We start from the raw sequence: 19,442 nt of genomic DNA, 5'->3' as shown, positions 1-19,442 counted from the left end.
AAAACAATTTTTTTTTGATTGTGAGTCTTTTCCCACATGTACCATAAAGTTGATGTAAGAAAATGCACCGAGCAATTATTGAAAAAAATTTATATTTTGGAAGAACTCACTACAGAAGGTGACAATTTCCATTACATGAAAAATATACATCAGTATTTTGTCTTTGTACATTAGGCAAGAAAACTGCAGTAGTCCACCAGAGCCAAAATAAAAATAAAGGAAATACAGGAGGGGGAAATAAAAACAAAAAAAAAATTCACATACACACTCACACCAGCATTTTTTTGAAACCAAACCCAGAAACTGTCCACATGAAAATCTACAGTTAAAGCATGCTTAATAAACCCTTCCCAGGGAACCACAAAAACAAGCGCACCAAAATCATTTGCTTCAAAATGTGTATATTAGGATAGATGGGCTCCAAATGTCCAAAATTTCAATTGAATGTTCAAAATGAGCAAGTGCAAAGAGTGCACCGTACACAAAAAGGTTATTGCTACACCATGTTATTAATATTATAATTATCAAGGTACAAAGGGTCTGAAAAAAGAATACACACACACGCTTAAGGGTATGTAGCAATTTCACTGTCTTCTCACCCATACATTTATTGTTTGATGCAGGGTGTAATTACCAAGCAATTTAATAGGAGGCACTTTTGAAAAACAAATGAAGACTATAAATCGGGGAATCCTTGCGCATGCAGCTCCTCTGGGGGAAATCACCATTTGTGCAGGTGAACTTGAAACCAAACAAAACACCAGGTGTATCCCACCATGCAGCACAGGAACGCGCTTTCCTTTCAGTGTGAGCATCTTGTGTTAAAAACCAAAGGAGAAATATGAATTAAAATGTTCAACTTGAGATTTATAGTATTTACCTGAAGGACTGAAAATAAGATGGGACCCAACATGACAAGCATGCTATAAGAGTTTTACTGCCGCCGGGGAATACACCCTTTTTACTCATGAAAACGTACGCAAGCCCAGAAACAGCCATTCAGACAGCTACGGTTAATTTAGAATCAAAAGTTCATTTCAACCGCTGAAATCATCACAAAACCTGTTTTCACCTTTTAACGACTCTTTCTGTCAAAGCAACCTGTTCAGCAAATGCTCACAAGAAAAAAAGGAGGATGTGTTTGGGGTGGGAGGGTTGGGGAGAAAATCTTCAAGAATTTACAGGATTCATATTCTAACTACAGAAGCGCTATTTATTTGGTACTATGTGTGTTGCTGGATGGATATGAACAGTTTATATATTATCAGGTTTATGTTTGTGCTATGTACAGGTCTTTACAATTCTTCCTGAAAGTTGAAGCAGTTCGTGGATTCCGAAAATTGCGTAATCATCTTTAGGTTGGCACTTGCTAGGCATTTTTCCATCAACGTCAGTCAGGGCTGTGGTGTTCTATTGCAGCCTATTCTGCCAGCCCGTGTCTGCCAACAATCAAAAAGGACAAGTCCGGCAATAGGAGAGTAGAGTGCAGGAAAACAGTGCCATGTTTCTCAATTGGAGACCTGTGAACGACAAACAGAGCATCAGCCATTGCTGGGTACAACTCAAATGCAATATCTCTCCCCAGCCATAAGTGTAAGAAGCTATAGTACCAATCTTTATTCCACAATGAAGTATTGACATGATTAATTTTGCATCCACCCTCATTTACATAATGTGACATTTCCCTCCCACACCATACCAGGATGCATCGTTATTGCTTGTTGACTAATTTCTGGATTTATGTATTTGACTCATAGTAAAGTGAAAGCAGTGTTAGCATGTTTGTCATATGGAGGGACAGGCCACAAATCCACTGCGGACAGCTGAAGAGTTCATGGTAGGATTTGTTTATTTGGGTCAGGACTACAGTGCTAGACAAGGTAATGCTTTTATAGGGATTATTTTAGGCTGCGATGAAGTTCACAATGTTCCGTACCCCACAAAGAGGTAAAACGTCTTTATACACTGAAAATGCAGCACTGCATACAGTCTTGTAGAAAGTTTCATAATAACTTGCAGCTTGTAGGAGAAAATTCAGTTTCATACCCTGAAAAAAAGGTGTAGCTACACGCTGCTGGATAGGTGTCACTCAAAGGCAGTCTCTTGGCTTTTTCTTACGCAACGGGCGACTTTCCTTTTGAACTCCCCATGCCGGTCTTCCCTCCACTCTTTCTGTAACACACAACATGGATATTTCATAGTAAACGAAGCAGAAAATCTGGCAAATGCCCCTAAATACATTTTTTGAATGCAGGTACTCCCAAACACAACTGATAGCCTAATACTTTGCTTTAATTAATCAACCATTTGATGAATTACATTTTAAAATGGCCAATTCAATTTGAAAGCAGAACTTGCGTTTGAGAAATGAATTCCATCAGTGGTTTTAGAAAAGGTTCTACGATTTGTTAATTGATTAATTTATCCCCAGTGACTTCCTCTATAGCAGTTACTCCATTTATTATAATGTTCAACAAGGTCTGCAAGTCCATATGGCAAAACATCACATCTGCTACTTTCATGTAAAGGTAGAAGTACATGATATTTGTGAAGGCTGTAATATTATACCACTTCAACAAATTTACAGCATTTCAGTGCATACCATCTAAATGGTATAGAAATGACCATCAGCCCATGGCGTAAGAGAGGACTTACCGCCGCATCCACGTTGGCAGGAGAGTCTCCGTTGGGATCTGCCAGCATAGAAATGACGCTAATCATAATGGTCTCCACTGTGTGGATGGGGAGCCAGCGTTCCTCGGGCTTCTCGTAGCCGTATTTATCCTCTCCCGGCTCGTGCAGAATTGAAATGCATACATCACCGCTCTTATCAACTGGAAAGGAGACCACGGGAAAATAAGATCACGCGGATTACCGATGAAATCACAGAAGAAGTGCGTGCAGTACGCCAAAGAGCACAAATGCAACAGCAGAATGGGCGGGCACTTGCCATTAGGGTGCCATATATCGGTGATAAACTTCATTTTGGGCGGCCTGAGTGGGTAGTCTCTGGGAAACGTGAGATGCGCTTTAAACACACCACCTTCACTGCAAACAGAGAAATTAAGAGTGTCAACGTGTATGATTTAAGTTGGCTGAATATTTATTCATTAAAAAAAAAAAAAGAAATTTACCACACCGGATGAATAAAATCATAATTCCACATCCAAATACCAAACAATAAGAGAACAGACGAGGTTACAGCATGATATAGCTAACCCTGGTTGTGGTTGTTTTTTATTATGGCTATAATTTTACTTCCTGAATGGATCATAGAGGTTATAATATTGCAATTAGCAAACAAGTTGATTTTCATGATAAAATATAATACAATACTTACTACAGTGTGTCTGGGGGACCGATTATTAGCACCTCCCATCTGTAAAGGTCATTATCATCTATCAATCCTGCTGAGAAACCTTCTACTGGATTTTTATTCAGTTCTGAAAGAAAAGGAAGACATGACTCAGTAGGCTGTACTGGCTACAAGAAAGCAGCGTCTCTAAAAGGCAATGAGGGTTATGCATACCCCAAAACACCATGAGATCCTTAACCCCTCATTCTGCACTAATAGAACTTAAATGTCATGCCCTGGACAACAAAACTGACAGCACATCAGATATTTGGGAACAAATACGTTACAGTAGTACAATAATAATCTGACACTTTCATTAACATTAGTTTTATGTGTGTTTAAAATATGAACCGATATATGAAACTGAGTACTTCTGTAAAGCGATAACCTAGTACAAAGGTAGTATTCTTCCTGCTCCTCTACTTTATTCCCAAATGAATGAAATTATAAAAGTATGTATCGCACAAGGCAACCTTAATAGTATAACCACAATCAAGAAAGGTTATCAGAATGGAGAAGAATATCCAGTGTTCTTGAAAGAACACTACTGTTTGGCACTTGAAATGATCCAATTCATGTATAACCGTGGATCGAGTATTTTTGTTTAATGACTACAGTCCCTCAATCAAGCAGTTTCAGGAAAAAACAGGTTAGCAGGGAATGACTCAACACAGCCGCTCTCAAAGGTAGCGCTGGCTATACATAGCGCAGTGACACAAATACAGTAGCACGAAGAGGGAAGGCTGGCTCAACGCAAGGGCAAAAGGCTGGGTGCAATGTGATAATCTGAGCAGTCGCATTTGGGTGGGAGTGGCTCAGGGAGTTTACCAGCAGGGTTAGCAGGAAGGGAAGAGTTCATCCACAGGAAGTTGTTTATCAAAGATCACATGCAATGCATCCTACTTTAACAAAACCACACTATGTACTACACTTTTTGTCAGTGTCTGCCATAATTCTCCACATAAATAATTTTTATTTCAGATTAACTTGGGAAGTGGACAAAGAATTTTTGAACCTGATATTGGGAATGAAGATCACCCCCCCACCCCACACACACACACAAACACACATTATGTCAACACACCCGGTCATGACCGAACAGACTATCGCATTGGGCAATTACCCTGCTTTTCAAAAACATGGCATGGCTGAGGATACGATCAGAAGATATTAGAGAATGAACGCTACTAAGCAAAGACATTGTAGGCTCTTCGTCATTAGCAGACTATGAACAGATGGTTACACAAAATGAGTTTTGCCAGGCCAGAGGTGGTGAAGGTCAGCCTGGGTTACTGTGTTGCTGCTGCATTAGTTCCTCCCAACAGTACACCAGGGCAATGCAAATGGGCCAACAATTGGCAGTTAAAGACCAATCTCTTAAAAATAAGCATTAGCTCTCCTGTATTATGCATGGATGGGAGTGTGGAATAAACGTGCTGGCTTTTGGGACCGTGTAAGCCTGCAGTTCGAGGCACAAATTGAGGCACAGTCGGAAATACCAAATCAGGGATCAAAAATGTGGGAACAAACTGCTAATAAAATGGCGAAATACTGAATCTTCACACGGCCACATTAGAGGAGGAAAGGCCAATCCACACACCTCCATGAAATGCTATCAGTGCAGAAAGCAAGCCTAAATAAGCACTCAGTATTGCAGTTAGTAAGCGTTCGGGTAATGCTACTGCCAGAGGAAGCCAAAACAGGGTCCATGCATATTTGAACAAATACAGCCATTTTAATAGTTTTTGTCATTTCATTTCCTTTGAGTAGTATACTTCATCTGAATTTGGTGAGTATACAAACTGCAATGCAGGAGTGCTTACATGCTTCTCTCCACTCCTCAGTCTCCCGCCTGCAGTACCCATTTGAGACTCCAGTTGCTCAGCTCCATGTGTTTCTATAGATATGCCACACAACTACGTTTTCGTTTAACGCCTTCGTGAATTCACAACTGCCTGGTCATTTGCTTCTGTTTTAGCGTAACCTGGACAAAAGCTGACATGCAGCCTTTGTATAGTGTCTACCGTAAGTCAACTTCCTGCAAACATCACCCTTGCCACCCAGAAAAGGCTAGCATTCCAAGAACATTACTAGCATACAGAGTTAGCTTTTATCCATTTAATTGCAGGTGCTTTTAAGAAATCACACAACCCCCTCAAATGCTTAATTAAATTCTGTATAGCACCGTATGTAAACTTAGTCAACAAGGAAACTATACAGTGAATAGGATATGAATTCATGACAGCTAATATGCCATTTAATCTACCAACAGAATTTTCTGTGTCTGTGTTAGGAGGCAACTGAAATTTACATTAGAAACCTGATTTATGCCAAATGGCAAGCCGGTACTTAAAGCTCCTCACAAGCTTAATGCTAGTGCTAGAAAACCTACATTTTATTTAAAACAACTTTGGAGTGTGCTCATGCACTCAGTGAAAATCAGTATTTCATTTTAACAATTAATGAAGCAGGCTACATATGGATACAAAAGGCTACTTCAGGTTTTAGTCCAGTCCATGAGATTCTAATATCTTTCAAGGTTTAACTTTATTTGTCCCAGATGGGAAATTGGTATTGCAGGATCGTACCAATGACACAAGAGGACAAATAAAATATAATATACAGCTTTAGGATGCTAAAATGCTGAATTACTAGAAACACTGATAAACTCAATATTTAATAATAAAAATACTACTTTTATGTATACTTTGTATTTAGTTACCCCATCTCCTTCTCAAAACAGACTTGATTCTCATAACAGATGGCCCCAAGCATGGAAAATGATATTCAACACATGATCTCTGGGGACACCGGACATGCTGCAACATTGGATTGCACCACCATTTGGGCTCAAAACATTCACTGACACCCCAACGCACACTTGTGTCTCTGTGTACACTGTGTACGCACTCAGTAACCTTCAAGAGGTGAACTCCATACTGAATAAAAACATGTGTCAGCCATTTTAAAGCCAGAATCGTGGCCCATTTCCCATACATGTATCATAAACAGACACTGATTGCCTGGATCAGCCAGGGTTCTTTTACAGCACTTAACAGATACATGCTGGAAATAAATTGTGAAACAGGCCCATGCTGTGACAAGGCTAGGAATTTACAGAAATGATTATAAAGCATATCGTCATATCGATAGCTCTACACTACATCTGGGGATGATTTAGAAGCTTGCTGTAAATCAGTTATTCAGCTTTAACTTTATATGGTCAACTGAAGCATAATAAACAAAGATGATTTTCCTCCCCATTCACCCTCAGCTGGCCTCCCAGTTTAAAAGAAGTCACTAAAGCAACACCCTATACACCATGGCTACCTGTGTGACTCCTTAGCCGAAAAATTAGCCCCCCTGCATTAAGCATCAAGGTTCAAGCGAGGGCTGGCCGATATACCACAATGACAATTATCAAATGCTGCTTATTGTCACCCAACAGGTAACAGGTGTGCCCCATTACTTTTCACTCCTCACCTCCTTTCCTCCACTCCCCCACTACCACTCGTCTTCTACCCGTAAGTATGCTGAGGAAAGGAGGGGAAAAGACGAACAGAGGAAAAGAGTCCTAGGGGACATGGAGAAAATTGGGACAGCTGTTCTGCTTCTCCGTCATCAAAGTTGATGTTGAATATTGGTGAAATAGCCCTATCATCGCTATTTTCTGCAGAGCCCACAAACAGTCCCATAGCCAATCACAGATCTGGCACGTGGTCAGCCCATTTGAAGCTGCAAAACAGCTTGTGTGTTTCTATAGATATGCCACACAACTACGTTTTCTTCTATTAACGCCTTCATGAATTCACAACTGCCTGGTCATTTGCTTCTGTTTTAGCGTAACCTGGACAAAAGCTGACATGCAGCCTTTGTGTAGTGTCTACTATAAGCCAACTTCCTGCAAACATCACCCTTGCCACCCAGAAAAGGCTAGCATTCAAGTACAAGTAATTCCATGTAGCCTACAGTACCCTGTACAAACATGAATATGACACTGTGGTGCACAAGTCGAAGACACTAATATGTAATCAGCAGCATTAGATCAAAGGAAACATCTCACAGTATACAAACATAAAAATTTACTGTAATTCCAGAATCCCAGTTTGTCCGATGTCTGAATCTCCAGAGGACTCATTTGCCTCATATAATATAGCCTAGCTATACTGTGACCGCCTACATTCAATTGCAAGTTCATTGCATCTCTCATAGGCTGATTCTGAAACATTTCTGTTGATTGGTGACATTAATTTGTGGCTTCATATTATGAGTCATTACTCCCAAATGTAACCGAAAAATCTGAAATCAATTTTCTTGGTAATAAATTTGGAAACGGGTGAATAAATTCATTAATTCATACCATTCACATAGCCTACTGATATAATGGTAGTTGCTGTGCTTATTTATGTTCAGAGTCATGTTAATTTAAGCAACATTCATGCATCCTACAAGCAAAACCTGATTTCCCATCTTTAATAGCCAAATTTGTCTGTAGGATAGCCTATGAGCCAAAGATTTTTTTTGTTTTCCTTTGTAGGTAAATTTGCCCTCGGTGAGAATGCTACGTGTGAAAACGACCTACTGAACCACACAGATTTATCTCAATATCTTGCATAATTGGGGAGATTCAAGTTCTCCACCATCTCCGCTTTCTATAGCCTGGATGGCGTCAAATTCTGTGGGATGGTCTTCAATCTCTCTGAGTACGATGATGAAACCTAAAATTGTGCAAAGACTTTAGCGGTAGAATACACTGATGTATCCTTACCCATTCTTTGCTCGTCTCCTACAATGAAGGAGGATACAAAGATCGAGGGGATACGAGGTAGTAGAGGAAAACATGATACATTTTTTTAACATGAAGATGCACCCAACAGTGGTGATGTTTTTACCGGGAGCATTTCACTCGGTCTCTGAAGCGTGGTTGTTTACTACTGCATCAGATGTAATTAAAGGGGAAAAAGATGACAAGAAAGCCAATACACCACATGGTGGCGACGGCCGTTATTGCATTCGATAATTATGATTGCAGTACATCGCCCAGCCCTACTTCAAGCTGATGAATCTTACAAGCTCAAAGCAAGCAGTCCATTTCAATGGCCAAAGGTAAGGAGGTATGTCTGGTGCCTTCCACAGCAGTGGCCCTTCAATCAAAGAGGGACTGACTCACTGCTACCCTTAGTTACCATCATTTCTCCCGTTCTCTCTGCTGCACTGCAAGCAACCCTGGATGAAACAATCTGCAGCTCTACAGACAAAAACAGTAATTATCAAATGTCAAAAAGCTCCTGAAGAAAAACAAAAGCTTTTTTTTTTACCATTTTAATCATGATTCCAAAAGGGTCTCAAGAATTACAGCAATGCTGTATGGACTCTGCCAGAGTCAATCAGGAAGAAACATGACTTGCAGTACTGTCACTCAAGAACTGATACACTACTCTGACATACAGCCCGATTTGATTTACAGAAACAGCTGCGCCTATCTATACAAGACAACCGTTTTACTTGGTGGCTTTTCTGTGATCGGATTCAGATAAATGTCTTCATTTGACTCCAATGCATTTTCATGTATCAAGGAATTATCTACACCAGCAATTAGAAAATAAGGGATGCGTCTGTAATTAACTACTAAACCAAGGGTGAGTGGTACGCAATTAGTGTAGTAACAGTATTGCGCACAGGATCGCCGGCTTTTCCGCAGGATTGTCTTGCTGGTGGACACTTCCTTATGCCTACATCTTTCGTAAATATTATTACACGTCCTTACGAATAACTATTGCTACATACACAGCACATGGAGTGCCAATCCATATACGCATGCGCCGTGACGCCGGGCCGAGCAGTTTTCAGTCGACCTAGCTAAACTAGAAGCTAGACTGTCTCTCAGCGGATGCATCCAATGTACGGAGGACAAAGAAGCGAGGCTATGGAAATCGATCTTACAAGGGAATTAAATGTATTATTTATTAAACCATATAGCATTTCTCAAAACACTATGAACGTGGGCATGAATCTTAACCCTAACTAATATATCCGGTCTGAATTCTGACACGTTTTTCAGTGATAGCTTGCTAAGTTAGCCATGAACACCGACACACACAAAGCTAACGTTAGTTAGCTACAGTTTAAACAAAGGGATAAAACGTATCGGCGAACTAACGTTATCCGCTGTAGGGTACATGTCAACATGATCACGTTCAATTCCAAAGGGGAAATCTGTCTGCCAAAAACGTAAAATGTTAGTTAGCTATAACGTCATGAAACGCCAGCTAGCAGTTTGCTGTTAAGAAGCTACTGAAAGGCTATGTAGCTAGCGAGTCAGCATTACTCACTGATAAAAGCTAGAAAACCAAGCCCGTGTGTCATAAGAAGCCGGGTTGCTAATGTTAACTGCCTGGCCAAATATACCAGCCAATGGCTTGCATTACTAACGCTAGCGAGTTTTTCCACAGCATGCTAACATTCTACAACAGAACAGGCCCAATTGCCTGTCAAAACACCCTGTGGAACACAACTGGAAGTTTAAAAGTAACGGAATAGCTAACGTTAACTCGGCAGCAAATTCTCCTTTCATTTTCACTCGACTGCCGCGTTAGCTGCCTGGCTACACGTTACGTTATAGTCGTAGTGTTTAACTCCAACATCTACAGCACTTAAAATAATCAAAGAAGCATGTCGAAAGTGGGCCACATAAATGGATGATATAACTGTTAGCTAACAAGCTAGCTCAGAAAACCGCGCTAGCAAGTCTATTGCATTTTCATCCCCAGCGTTTAATGGCTAACGCTAGCGAGCTAGCAACCAGTCTGGATTTACCTGCCAGCTGTCTCCTGAGTAACAACGCTGACTGCGGCTCTGTCATGGCTTTGTACGCTGGAATTTAAAACAACAAACTTGGCGTTAAACAGACTGATTTATGTTATCAACAGAAATAACTGCGTTCAATAAATAGCTAGCAACAGCCACCGCTCGTCTCTTCCATCCAGAGTTTCGCTCAGCATTCTGGCCCATGTTGCGCATGCGCACAAATATTCGTCGGCCAGCCTGTGCTTGCTCTGAGGATGAACGACGTTAAGAGCCACACATTTCTTTATTAATGATAAACGGCAATCGCTTGAAATATGTCTCAATGGAAATGACGAGCAATTCACAACGTATAAGGATCAGTGAAGCTGATCAGAATCCGCGAAGAAAATCGAAGAAAAAATGTAAACAAAACAAAATCCAATTTTGCACATTTGGTGACAGCAGAGGAAGGGGTCTGCGGCTAGGCTGTAGTATAGTGCCTGTGGGAATGAAGGGGCTTCTAGTCTAGAAACCATAAAAACAATAAATAACCGCGCTCATTAGGTATCGTAGGTTAACACTTGGAAAACTAGAACATTGTCGCAAGATCAAATTAATGTTATGATTACCATAAAGATTTTTCCTATATAACATCCGCAGAATCCGCCCCTTTCTCACCACCTACTCAACCCAGCTCCTGGTCCAAGCAATGGTTCTATCCCGCCTGGACTACTGCAACTCTCTTCTGGCTGGACTACCGGCATCTGCCACCAGACCCCTGCAACTCATTCAGAATGCTGCGGCTCGTCTGGTCTTCAACCTCCCCAGACACTCCCACGTCACTCCCCTGCTCACTACCCTCCACTGGCTGCCTGTTATAGCTCGCATCAAATTTAAAACATTGGTCCTAGCATACCAGGCAGTCAAGGGATCAGCTCCAGCATACCTCCACAAGATATTCAAACCCTACATGCCAGCCAGATCCCTCCGTTCTGCTACCTCAGGACGCCTAGCACCTCCCCATCTTCGCACCTGCACTTCCAGAACACGTCTCCTGTCTGTTCTGGCCCCACGATGGTGGAATGACCTCCCTGTGGAGGTCAGAACAGCTGAGACACTGACCCATTTCCAACGACGACTGAAGACTCACCTCTTCAGGCTGCACCTCTCCCCATCCCTCCCTACCCCCCTGTAAATGACTGTAAGCTTAGGGTTGTAACTAGGCAGCTGTTTCGTAGGTGACTTAGGTGCATTAACTGTCTTAACTACTACTTGTATTTTTTCCATAGACTGCGTTGTTGCCGTTCTCGTTGTTTAGTGTTAATCAGTTTAACCTTCAGGGTCCAAGTTGAACTATGCGGTTGTTCCCTGCACTTGGACCAGTACTTCTCTCTAGGGGTTTCGTCATACTTGTTCCTGGTTATGGTTATACACTTTGTTATACGTCGCTCTGGATAAGAGCGTCTGCCAAATGCCTGTAATGTAATGTAATGTAAAGATGAGCACATATGGAGTTGTAGTCATTTTATTAGGCTACTTTAAAATAGTCATCACCCAAGATATTGATAAAGACTTTGATACTAAAACCAAATGTATTTATTATTTGTTTATGAAAGTCTGACCATGAGCTATCAAGGCTCATGATACATACATAAATAAATGATTTAATGCTCTTTAAAGTTCCCAAGCGTATTGCAAAAATATTTACTGGCTGGTGCACCGTGTGCAATACATTCACCAACCACAATTACCTGTGAAGGAGTTGCCTTCACTGTAGATAGACAGGACTTTGCATGTATTGAAAAATATATGTGTGGGGCATGCGCTGTAAATTAAAACATTTATTCATTTATTTATTTTGTTGATATGTTAATTTCATTTACTAGACTAATGTATAATACACTTAATTCACCCTTTCTGTGAACTTTAGATTATTGTACAAGGTCAACGGGAATGATCTCAGATTAGGCTAATTGTGGGGCTATGCTGACTAATGGGGTCATCTCTTCGTTACCTTTTTGCAAATGGTAGCAAAAAACTTTCACCTACTTTTTACCAAAATTGCTCTCTCTCTCTCTCTCTCTCTATATATATATATATATATATATATATAATTTTCTTTTTAAACCCTTTGGTTGTCTGGAGAGGTGGCTTCATGATACATAGATTCTTAAGGGGCTTGGAGCTCAACAAACAGCATTGATGCTCAAAGTATTTGTTGTGTCTCCATTAAAACTTTTGATTTATCTTTGACAATCTATTTCAAAGTGCAGCAATGCTATATTGAGTAAGTATTGACACTCAATACAACATGTTTACTTTAGTAGAAGGTAGCCATCTGGTTCTGTCATTCCAGAGTAAACAAATGGTCTTAAAAAATAATTCACTGCCTGAAAAGGTTATGCACCCACAGATGTGTATCATTGAATATATATTTACAGTTAGAATATGGTGTGAAATTGATATTTGTGAAATTCCCTTGATATTGACAGAGATGCACAACAATCAATTTTTTTTGCGGAGATACTGTATAATCATTACCCGTGGTTTATAACTCTCATTTTGAAATGCACACAACTGCTTCTTTATTAATTGTGTATATGTAAGTTTCTGAAAAATAAAATTTAATAAACCACATGTTGACATGTGGTGAGTCCTGGGTGGCTTGTCTCGTTAAAGCAACCAATCCCTAATGCACTAATATTTCCCACAGTCTGGAATGAAATTATGAGCATGCCAGTATAGGGTTTGGCTGGAAGTCATGAGAGGCAACACACAATTGGTTGGCCATAGTGCATAGCACTGCCGCTGAATGCTTGTGTAACACACTTCATCTAATATGCGTCAGTAAATATATGGCTATAAATAGGTGTATCATGAGTAATAGACTCTAGAAATAGATTAGAACTTAATTGGTTCATCACATTCCACCCTACGACCACCAGAGGTCAGGCTTTCAGTAACAGTGTGAATCGGGAGTCAACTAAAGACAGAGCAGTCTGCAAGTATTTGGACAGCAACACAATTTTTGCTTTGGTTCTGCTCTCCAGCAAATTGTATTTGAAATAAAACAATGAGCGTGAGGTTAAAGCGCAGACTGTCAGCTTTAATTTAAGGGTATTTACATTCATATTCACTGATCCATATAGGAATTATAGCCCTTTTTAATGCATAGTCCCCCATTTTAGGTGACCAAAAGTAATTGGACAAATTAGCAAAATCTTTATAAAAGTTGTCATATTTAGTACTTTGTTGAAAATACTTTGCGTTCAATGACTGCCTGAAGTCTGCGGTCTATAGACATCACCAGGCACTGGTACCTTCCCTGCTGATTCTCTGCCAGGCATGTACTGCAGCCATCTTCAGTTCCTTTTTACCTTCAGTCTCATCTTCAGCAAGTGAAATGCATGTTTAATTGGATTCAGGTCAGGTGATTGACTCGGCCAGTAAAGAACATGTACTTTTTGGCCCTGAAGAATTCCATGGTTGCCTTATAGCAGTGTGTTTGGGTCATTGTCCTGCTGCAGGGTGAAGCACCATCCAATGAGTTTTGAGGCATTTGGTTGAATCTGAGCAGATAAGATGTTTGTGTACTCTTTAGAATTCATGCTGCTGTTGTCGTCAGCAGTCACATCATCAGTAAAGACAAGTGAGCCAGTTTCAGTGGCAACCATACATGCCCAAGCCACAACATTGCCTTCCACCATGTTTCAAAGATCAGGAAGGGGGCTTTGGATCATGAGCAATTACATTCTTTCTCCATATTTCCCTCTTTCCATCACATTGGTACAGATTAATACTCATCCCATCTGTCTATAAGACTTTGTTCCGGAACTCTACAGATTTGTTCATACACCTTTTTGCATGCCTTTTGCGAACTTGGCCATTCTCAAGGCTTACCAGTGACCTGGCAGTGGACCATCTGAGGTTATACTGGTGTAGTCTTCTTTATGGCATCTTTGATACATCTATCCCTACATCCTGGAGAGAGTTCTCGATCTGTTCGTCAGCTGAAAAGGGTTTTTTCTTCATAACTGAAAGTATTCTTCGGTCATAGACTAAGGTGTTTTTTCGTTGTCTGCCAGGTCATTTGCTATTGCTGAGCTCACCAGTGCATTCTTGCTTCCTAACAATGCATCAGATGACTCAGAATGCCGCTGCCTGACTCATCTACAACCTCCCCAAATTCTCCCACGTCACTCCTCTGCTGCGATCACTTCACTGGCTACCGGTCGCTGCCAGGATCCGGTTCAAAGCCCTGACCCTTGCCTACACTGCTGCCAACAGGACAGCCCCCATCTACTTGCAGGACATGACTCAATTCTATGTGCCTGCTCGACCACTCCGCTCTGCGGCAGCAGGGCGCCTTGTAACCCCTCCCACCCGCCCAAAGGGATCACAGAGCTTCTCCACCCTAGCTCCCCAGTGGTGGAACGAACTCCCCGTCCCTCTCCGAACCTCCCCCTCACTACCCATCTTCCGCCGTGGCCTGAAGACTCATCTCTTCAGACTATACCTAGACTAACCACCACCACGCTGTATATTTCACTCTTTTATAATATAAAAAAAAAAAAAAAAAAAAAAAAACCTTTTTCCTGTCACTTGTTACATGTTGCCCCATCCCTGCACTTCTTGGTAATTTGTATTTGTCCTAATACTGTAGCTTATTCTTCTGCCTAGTTGGCTTTGCAGATGTTAGGCCAGAATAGTGTTCACTGTTCTCGGCTAGAAATAGCTATACAAAATAAGTATCGTACCTTACTGAACCCGTGTTCAGCAGTTGTTTACGACCATGAAATGCACTTTTTTGTGCGTCGCTTTGGATAAAAGCGTCTGCCAAATGAATGTAATGTAATGTAATGTAATGCATCAAACTGTTGATTTTAACACACCCAATGATTGGCTGAACAATTTATTATGATTTTTCAGCCTCATGATGCTTCTATTCTAGCATTGGCACTTACTAGGTCCTCAAACTGAAAGGCAATGGCAACAAATGCTAAATCCTTCAAATGCAAATTCTACTCCTATGATCAACTGTTGACATTTTGTTAGCTTTCTTGTGCCTGAATTAATGATGCAACAGCTCACAGCTGGCAAAGAAAGCGCAGCCAATTGTAAAATTACATTTGGTCCTCCAAAATATGGGGAAAATGTATAAAAAGGGCTACAATTCCTACGTGGTTCAGGTTCACCTGGAACTGATGTAGATGCACACAAATTAAAGCTGACAGGCTGCACATAACCTCACATTCATTGTGCTGAAATACAGAACAAACAACAAAAATGGTGTCTGAATACTTACAGACTGACACTCTAAATACAGTACTGGCACAAATGAAGGAAAAACTGTGCTTAAAGAAAACGGAGCCATTTTCATCCATAAAAATGTATTTTAAACAGTTATCTTCTTGACCATGGGTGGTAGTGACATTAAATGTCTATCAGTAATTTGAAATATTGTATACTTTACAAGCCAAAAAGGTTTTCTTTGCATGAATATTATCATTTTATGTAGAAAAATAATGAACAGAAATATACGTGTTCAAGCTGATTTTAAGATAGATCGTTAGATAGATTAGACTGCTAAATTTTTTATATACAAACTAATACATAGCTCAGGAGGTTAGAGCGGTTGTCTGGCAGTCGGAGGGTTGCTGGTTCGATCCCCGCCCTGGGCATGTCGAAGTGTCCCTGAGCAAGACCCCTAACTGCTCTGGTGAATGAGAGGCATCAATTGTAAAGTGCTTTGGATAAATGTGCTATATAAGTGCAGTCCATTTACCAATACATATGGGAAGGTGTAATATTTATTACTTGTTTAACAAAAAATACTAATTATTTCTTCTTTTTGTCTGTTGATATTATATGTATTAAAGAAAAGAAACTGTTGCAAAATACTACATTCATTGTCAGACTATGTTTATAAATGAAGAGTTTACATAATCTGTGCCAGTAATATATATCCACTGGGCCTACTCACAGGTATGATTGCAGCTGTGAATTATTGTAATCACATTGGCTGCAGCCCATTACCTAATTATTTTGCTTATTTATGGACACTGCTGCATGGTGTTGCCTGGTTAAAAAAAAAAATATATGTATATATATATATTGTGGTTGTGATTTCTTGCCTGTCTTTTCATTGTAGATTTTGGTTGCAGTGGTGTGCGAAGTTTTCTGAAGCAATGACACAGTTGAAGCAATTGTGTTGTTGAAGTGTCGGTGCCATGAAGCATTTGACACCTGCATCTTGTTACATCTCCTGGTCAACAAATATGCCTGTCATTCTTTTTTTCAGCAGTGATAAATTGAAAGGAGTGAAGCTCTATCACTTGCCTTTGCACTCTACAATTCAGTTTCTGTGGCATGTATAAAAATGCTGAGCAGGCCCAGCTGACCTCAATTTTGGATAAAAATGGCAAGAGGAAAAGATCTAAGTGACTTTGAAATAGGGTTCATTATTGGGGTATAGCTGGCTGGTGCTTCAGTCACAAACACACAAAGCTGAACTGGCTAGTGTTTCAACAGTAACAGTGACTAAAGTGACTTCTGCATTTAGATCTATGGGAAAGACATCAGTAAATAGGGTTGGAAATTGTAGTTGAAAGCAAATATTCGATGACTGTGATGCTCATGCATTAGTGCAATATGTAAAGAAAAACAGAAGGGCAACTCCTCCTCAGGAGAGTGAGAATATCAATGCAGGATGTGATCAGACTGTATCAGCAAGAATATCCCATCAACAACTACATAGAGAGGGATATTATAGTCGGGTTGCAGTGCATAAACCCCTCATTACAAAGACAAATGCACATTTGAGAGTTCAGTGGTGCAAAAACCATAGGCACTGGTCTACAGATATGTGCAAAAAAGTGATATGGTCAGACGAGTCATCCTTCATCATATTCTCAACAAGTAGGCAAGTGCATGTGTGGTGTACATCAAGAGAACGGTACAGGCCTCGATTCTTGACCCCAACAGTGAGGTTTGGTGGCTCTGTAATGCAGTGGGGTGCATTTTCCTGGCATGGTTTGGGTCCACTTATCCCCTTAGAGATAAGGATCACTGCAAATCAATGAAAAGTCATTCTGAGTGATCACCTTTATCCTATGATGAAACGTTTCTGTGTCGATGGGAGTGGTCTCTTCCAGGATGACAATGCCTCCATCCACAGAACATGAGGGGTCACTCAATGGTTTGATGAGTATGAAACTTATGTGAATCATATGCTATGGCCTTCACAGTCACCAGATCTCAACCCAATTGAACACCTATGGGAGATCTTTTTAAATTAGAGACCAACGTGTTAGACTGCGCTCTCCACCACCATCATGAAAACACCAAATGTTTTTGTATAATCAGCCATGATTATATATATATATATATATATATATATATAATCATGGTTGTCACAATGCTTTACCTTTTACACAAACTTAACCTAATTTCTTTTTTGCTCTGCCTAATCTGAAATGGAATCAGCTGATGCCTCTCCTCCCCATGGAGGTCAGAACAGCTGAGACACTGACCCACTTCAAGCGACGACTGAAGACTCACCTCTTCAGGCTGCACCTCTCCCCATCCCTCCCTACCTCCCTGTAATCTCTTAAATGACTGTAAGCTTAGGCTTGTAACTAGGTAGCTGTTTCCTAGGTGACTTAGGTGCATTAACTGTCTTAACTACTGCTTGTATTTTTGCATAGACTGCGTTGTTGCTGTTCTCGTTTGTGTTAGTGCTAATCAGTTTAACCTTCAGGGTCCAAGTTGAACTATGCGGTTGTTCCCTGCACTTGGACCGGTACTTCTCTCTAGGGTTTTCGACATACTTGTTCCTGGTTATGGTTATACACTTTGTTGTACGTCGCTCTGAATAAGAGCGTCTGCCAAATGCCTGTAATGTAATGTAATGATGCGAGTTCAGTTGGTGAATGAGTCACACAGTCACAAAAATCTAATCTTGTCAGCTTTCTGTTTAGATGTGAAGTTTGACACCTCTCCCCTGCTTCCCCACTTCCGTTTTGCAACCTTACATGTTAATTAAAGCAGGCAGACAGAATATAAATGTTATGATATGTGAGTTTGATTTGTAACCATGTAAAATTCCAATTCTTTGCTTCTTATAATTTGACATCCTATATAATTCAGAGTGACTCACTTTTTTTTGGAGGACCCAGTGCACCATACTGACTAACATAATTACATTGATATTTTCTCATATTGCCTTCTCACTTGAAAAAAAAGATTTTGAAAGCATATTAGATTCAAATACGGCAAAACTGCACATAACCGAAGTGAGTACAAAGTAGAAAAAGTATAATTAAATGTACTTATGAACAGAAGATCACCAACACGGAAATCTTATGTTGTCTTTATGCATACTAATTGGCCAATTTGTGTCAATGTCTATTGTGTCACAAAAAAAACCAAAAAAACTGTGAATCTCACAAAGAGCTTTCTTTTGTTCAGTTTGATAATACTGACTGACTAGCAGAATGGATGGTGTGGTCTGTCAGATAACAGTCACTTTGCACAGTGTTTTCTGTCATATAAAATGTTACATTAATAATATGGCACCAACTTCTAAAATTTTAAATAGAACACAGGTTAATATTCTTCAGTTCATCTTTGAAGGTATTTTGATAGACCCCAACTGATGTCACTGGTTCTCGAACATAAAGACTAAAATATATCCTGTTCTGATGCCTGCAGTAGGTAATGGTGCTCCATCTTATCTACCATTTGGATAAATTTAAATTTCTCCATATTAGGATCTGAGGAAGTGTCTTGTGTCAGTGTTTTATCCATGTAAGTAGGACTTCCTTATGAGATTTTTTTTTGTCTTACCACAGTCAAATACAAATGCAATGAGTCTTTATGCTGACTCATTTACTATACGGCTCTGTGAGTGCTTGTGGCAGAAACATTGCTGTTACCTATCCCTTGAAAAGTGTATAACTATATAGATGGGGGAAATAAACATGGTACGTACGAGGAAACAAATGCAGAAATCACAAAAACAGATTCTTAGTATTAGTGTGAACATACAGGTCAGTGTTCAGCTATGTGAATTCGTATGCATTCCCTTGCCACTTTGTACTGCATTGCTATCAGATCACCAGAAGCTTGGCTATAGAGTGATTCCGAGATGATTCTGAAACATTTGCAGGGTACTTTGACTCCTGAAATAAAACTGCTTAATGAATGCAGCATGTGGTTAACTTGACGTCACAATGAGGAATTGTTATTGGTTGTATGACAGGCCGAGAGGGGGCAGGACCATGAGCTAACTGGATAACAC

The 19,442-nt window shown here is 40.2% G+C and overlaps 1 protein-coding gene across 1 annotated transcript; it reads right to left on the bottom strand.

Annotated features, from left to right (window-relative positions):
- Positions 1 to 72: 72 nt before the first annotated feature.
- ube2g1a (ubiquitin-conjugating enzyme E2G 1a (UBC7 homolog, yeast)) lies at positions 73 to 10,381 on the bottom strand. Its single transcript, XM_035435128.1, has 6 exons — positions 10,172 to 10,381; positions 3,341 to 3,443; positions 2,951 to 3,048; positions 2,656 to 2,834; positions 2,047 to 2,172; positions 73 to 1,520 (listed from the first exon to the last, which is right to left on the bottom strand). The coding sequence occupies exons 1-5, from the start codon at positions 10,215 to 10,217 to the stop codon at positions 2,086 to 2,088; spliced, it is 513 nt and encodes a 170-aa protein (XP_035291019.1). The 5' UTR covers positions 10,218 to 10,381; the 3' UTR covers positions 73 to 1,520; positions 2,047 to 2,085.
- Positions 10,382 to 19,442: the final 9,061 nt, after the last annotated feature.

The sequence above is a fragment of the Anguilla anguilla genome, chromosome 9, assembly GCF_013347855.1.
Source record: "Anguilla anguilla isolate fAngAng1 chromosome 9, fAngAng1.pri, whole genome shotgun sequence".
NCBI classification, from domain to species: Eukaryota; Metazoa; Chordata; class Actinopteri; order Anguilliformes; family Anguillidae; genus Anguilla; species Anguilla anguilla.
This window is presented reverse-complemented; position numbering and strand designations above follow the sequence as displayed.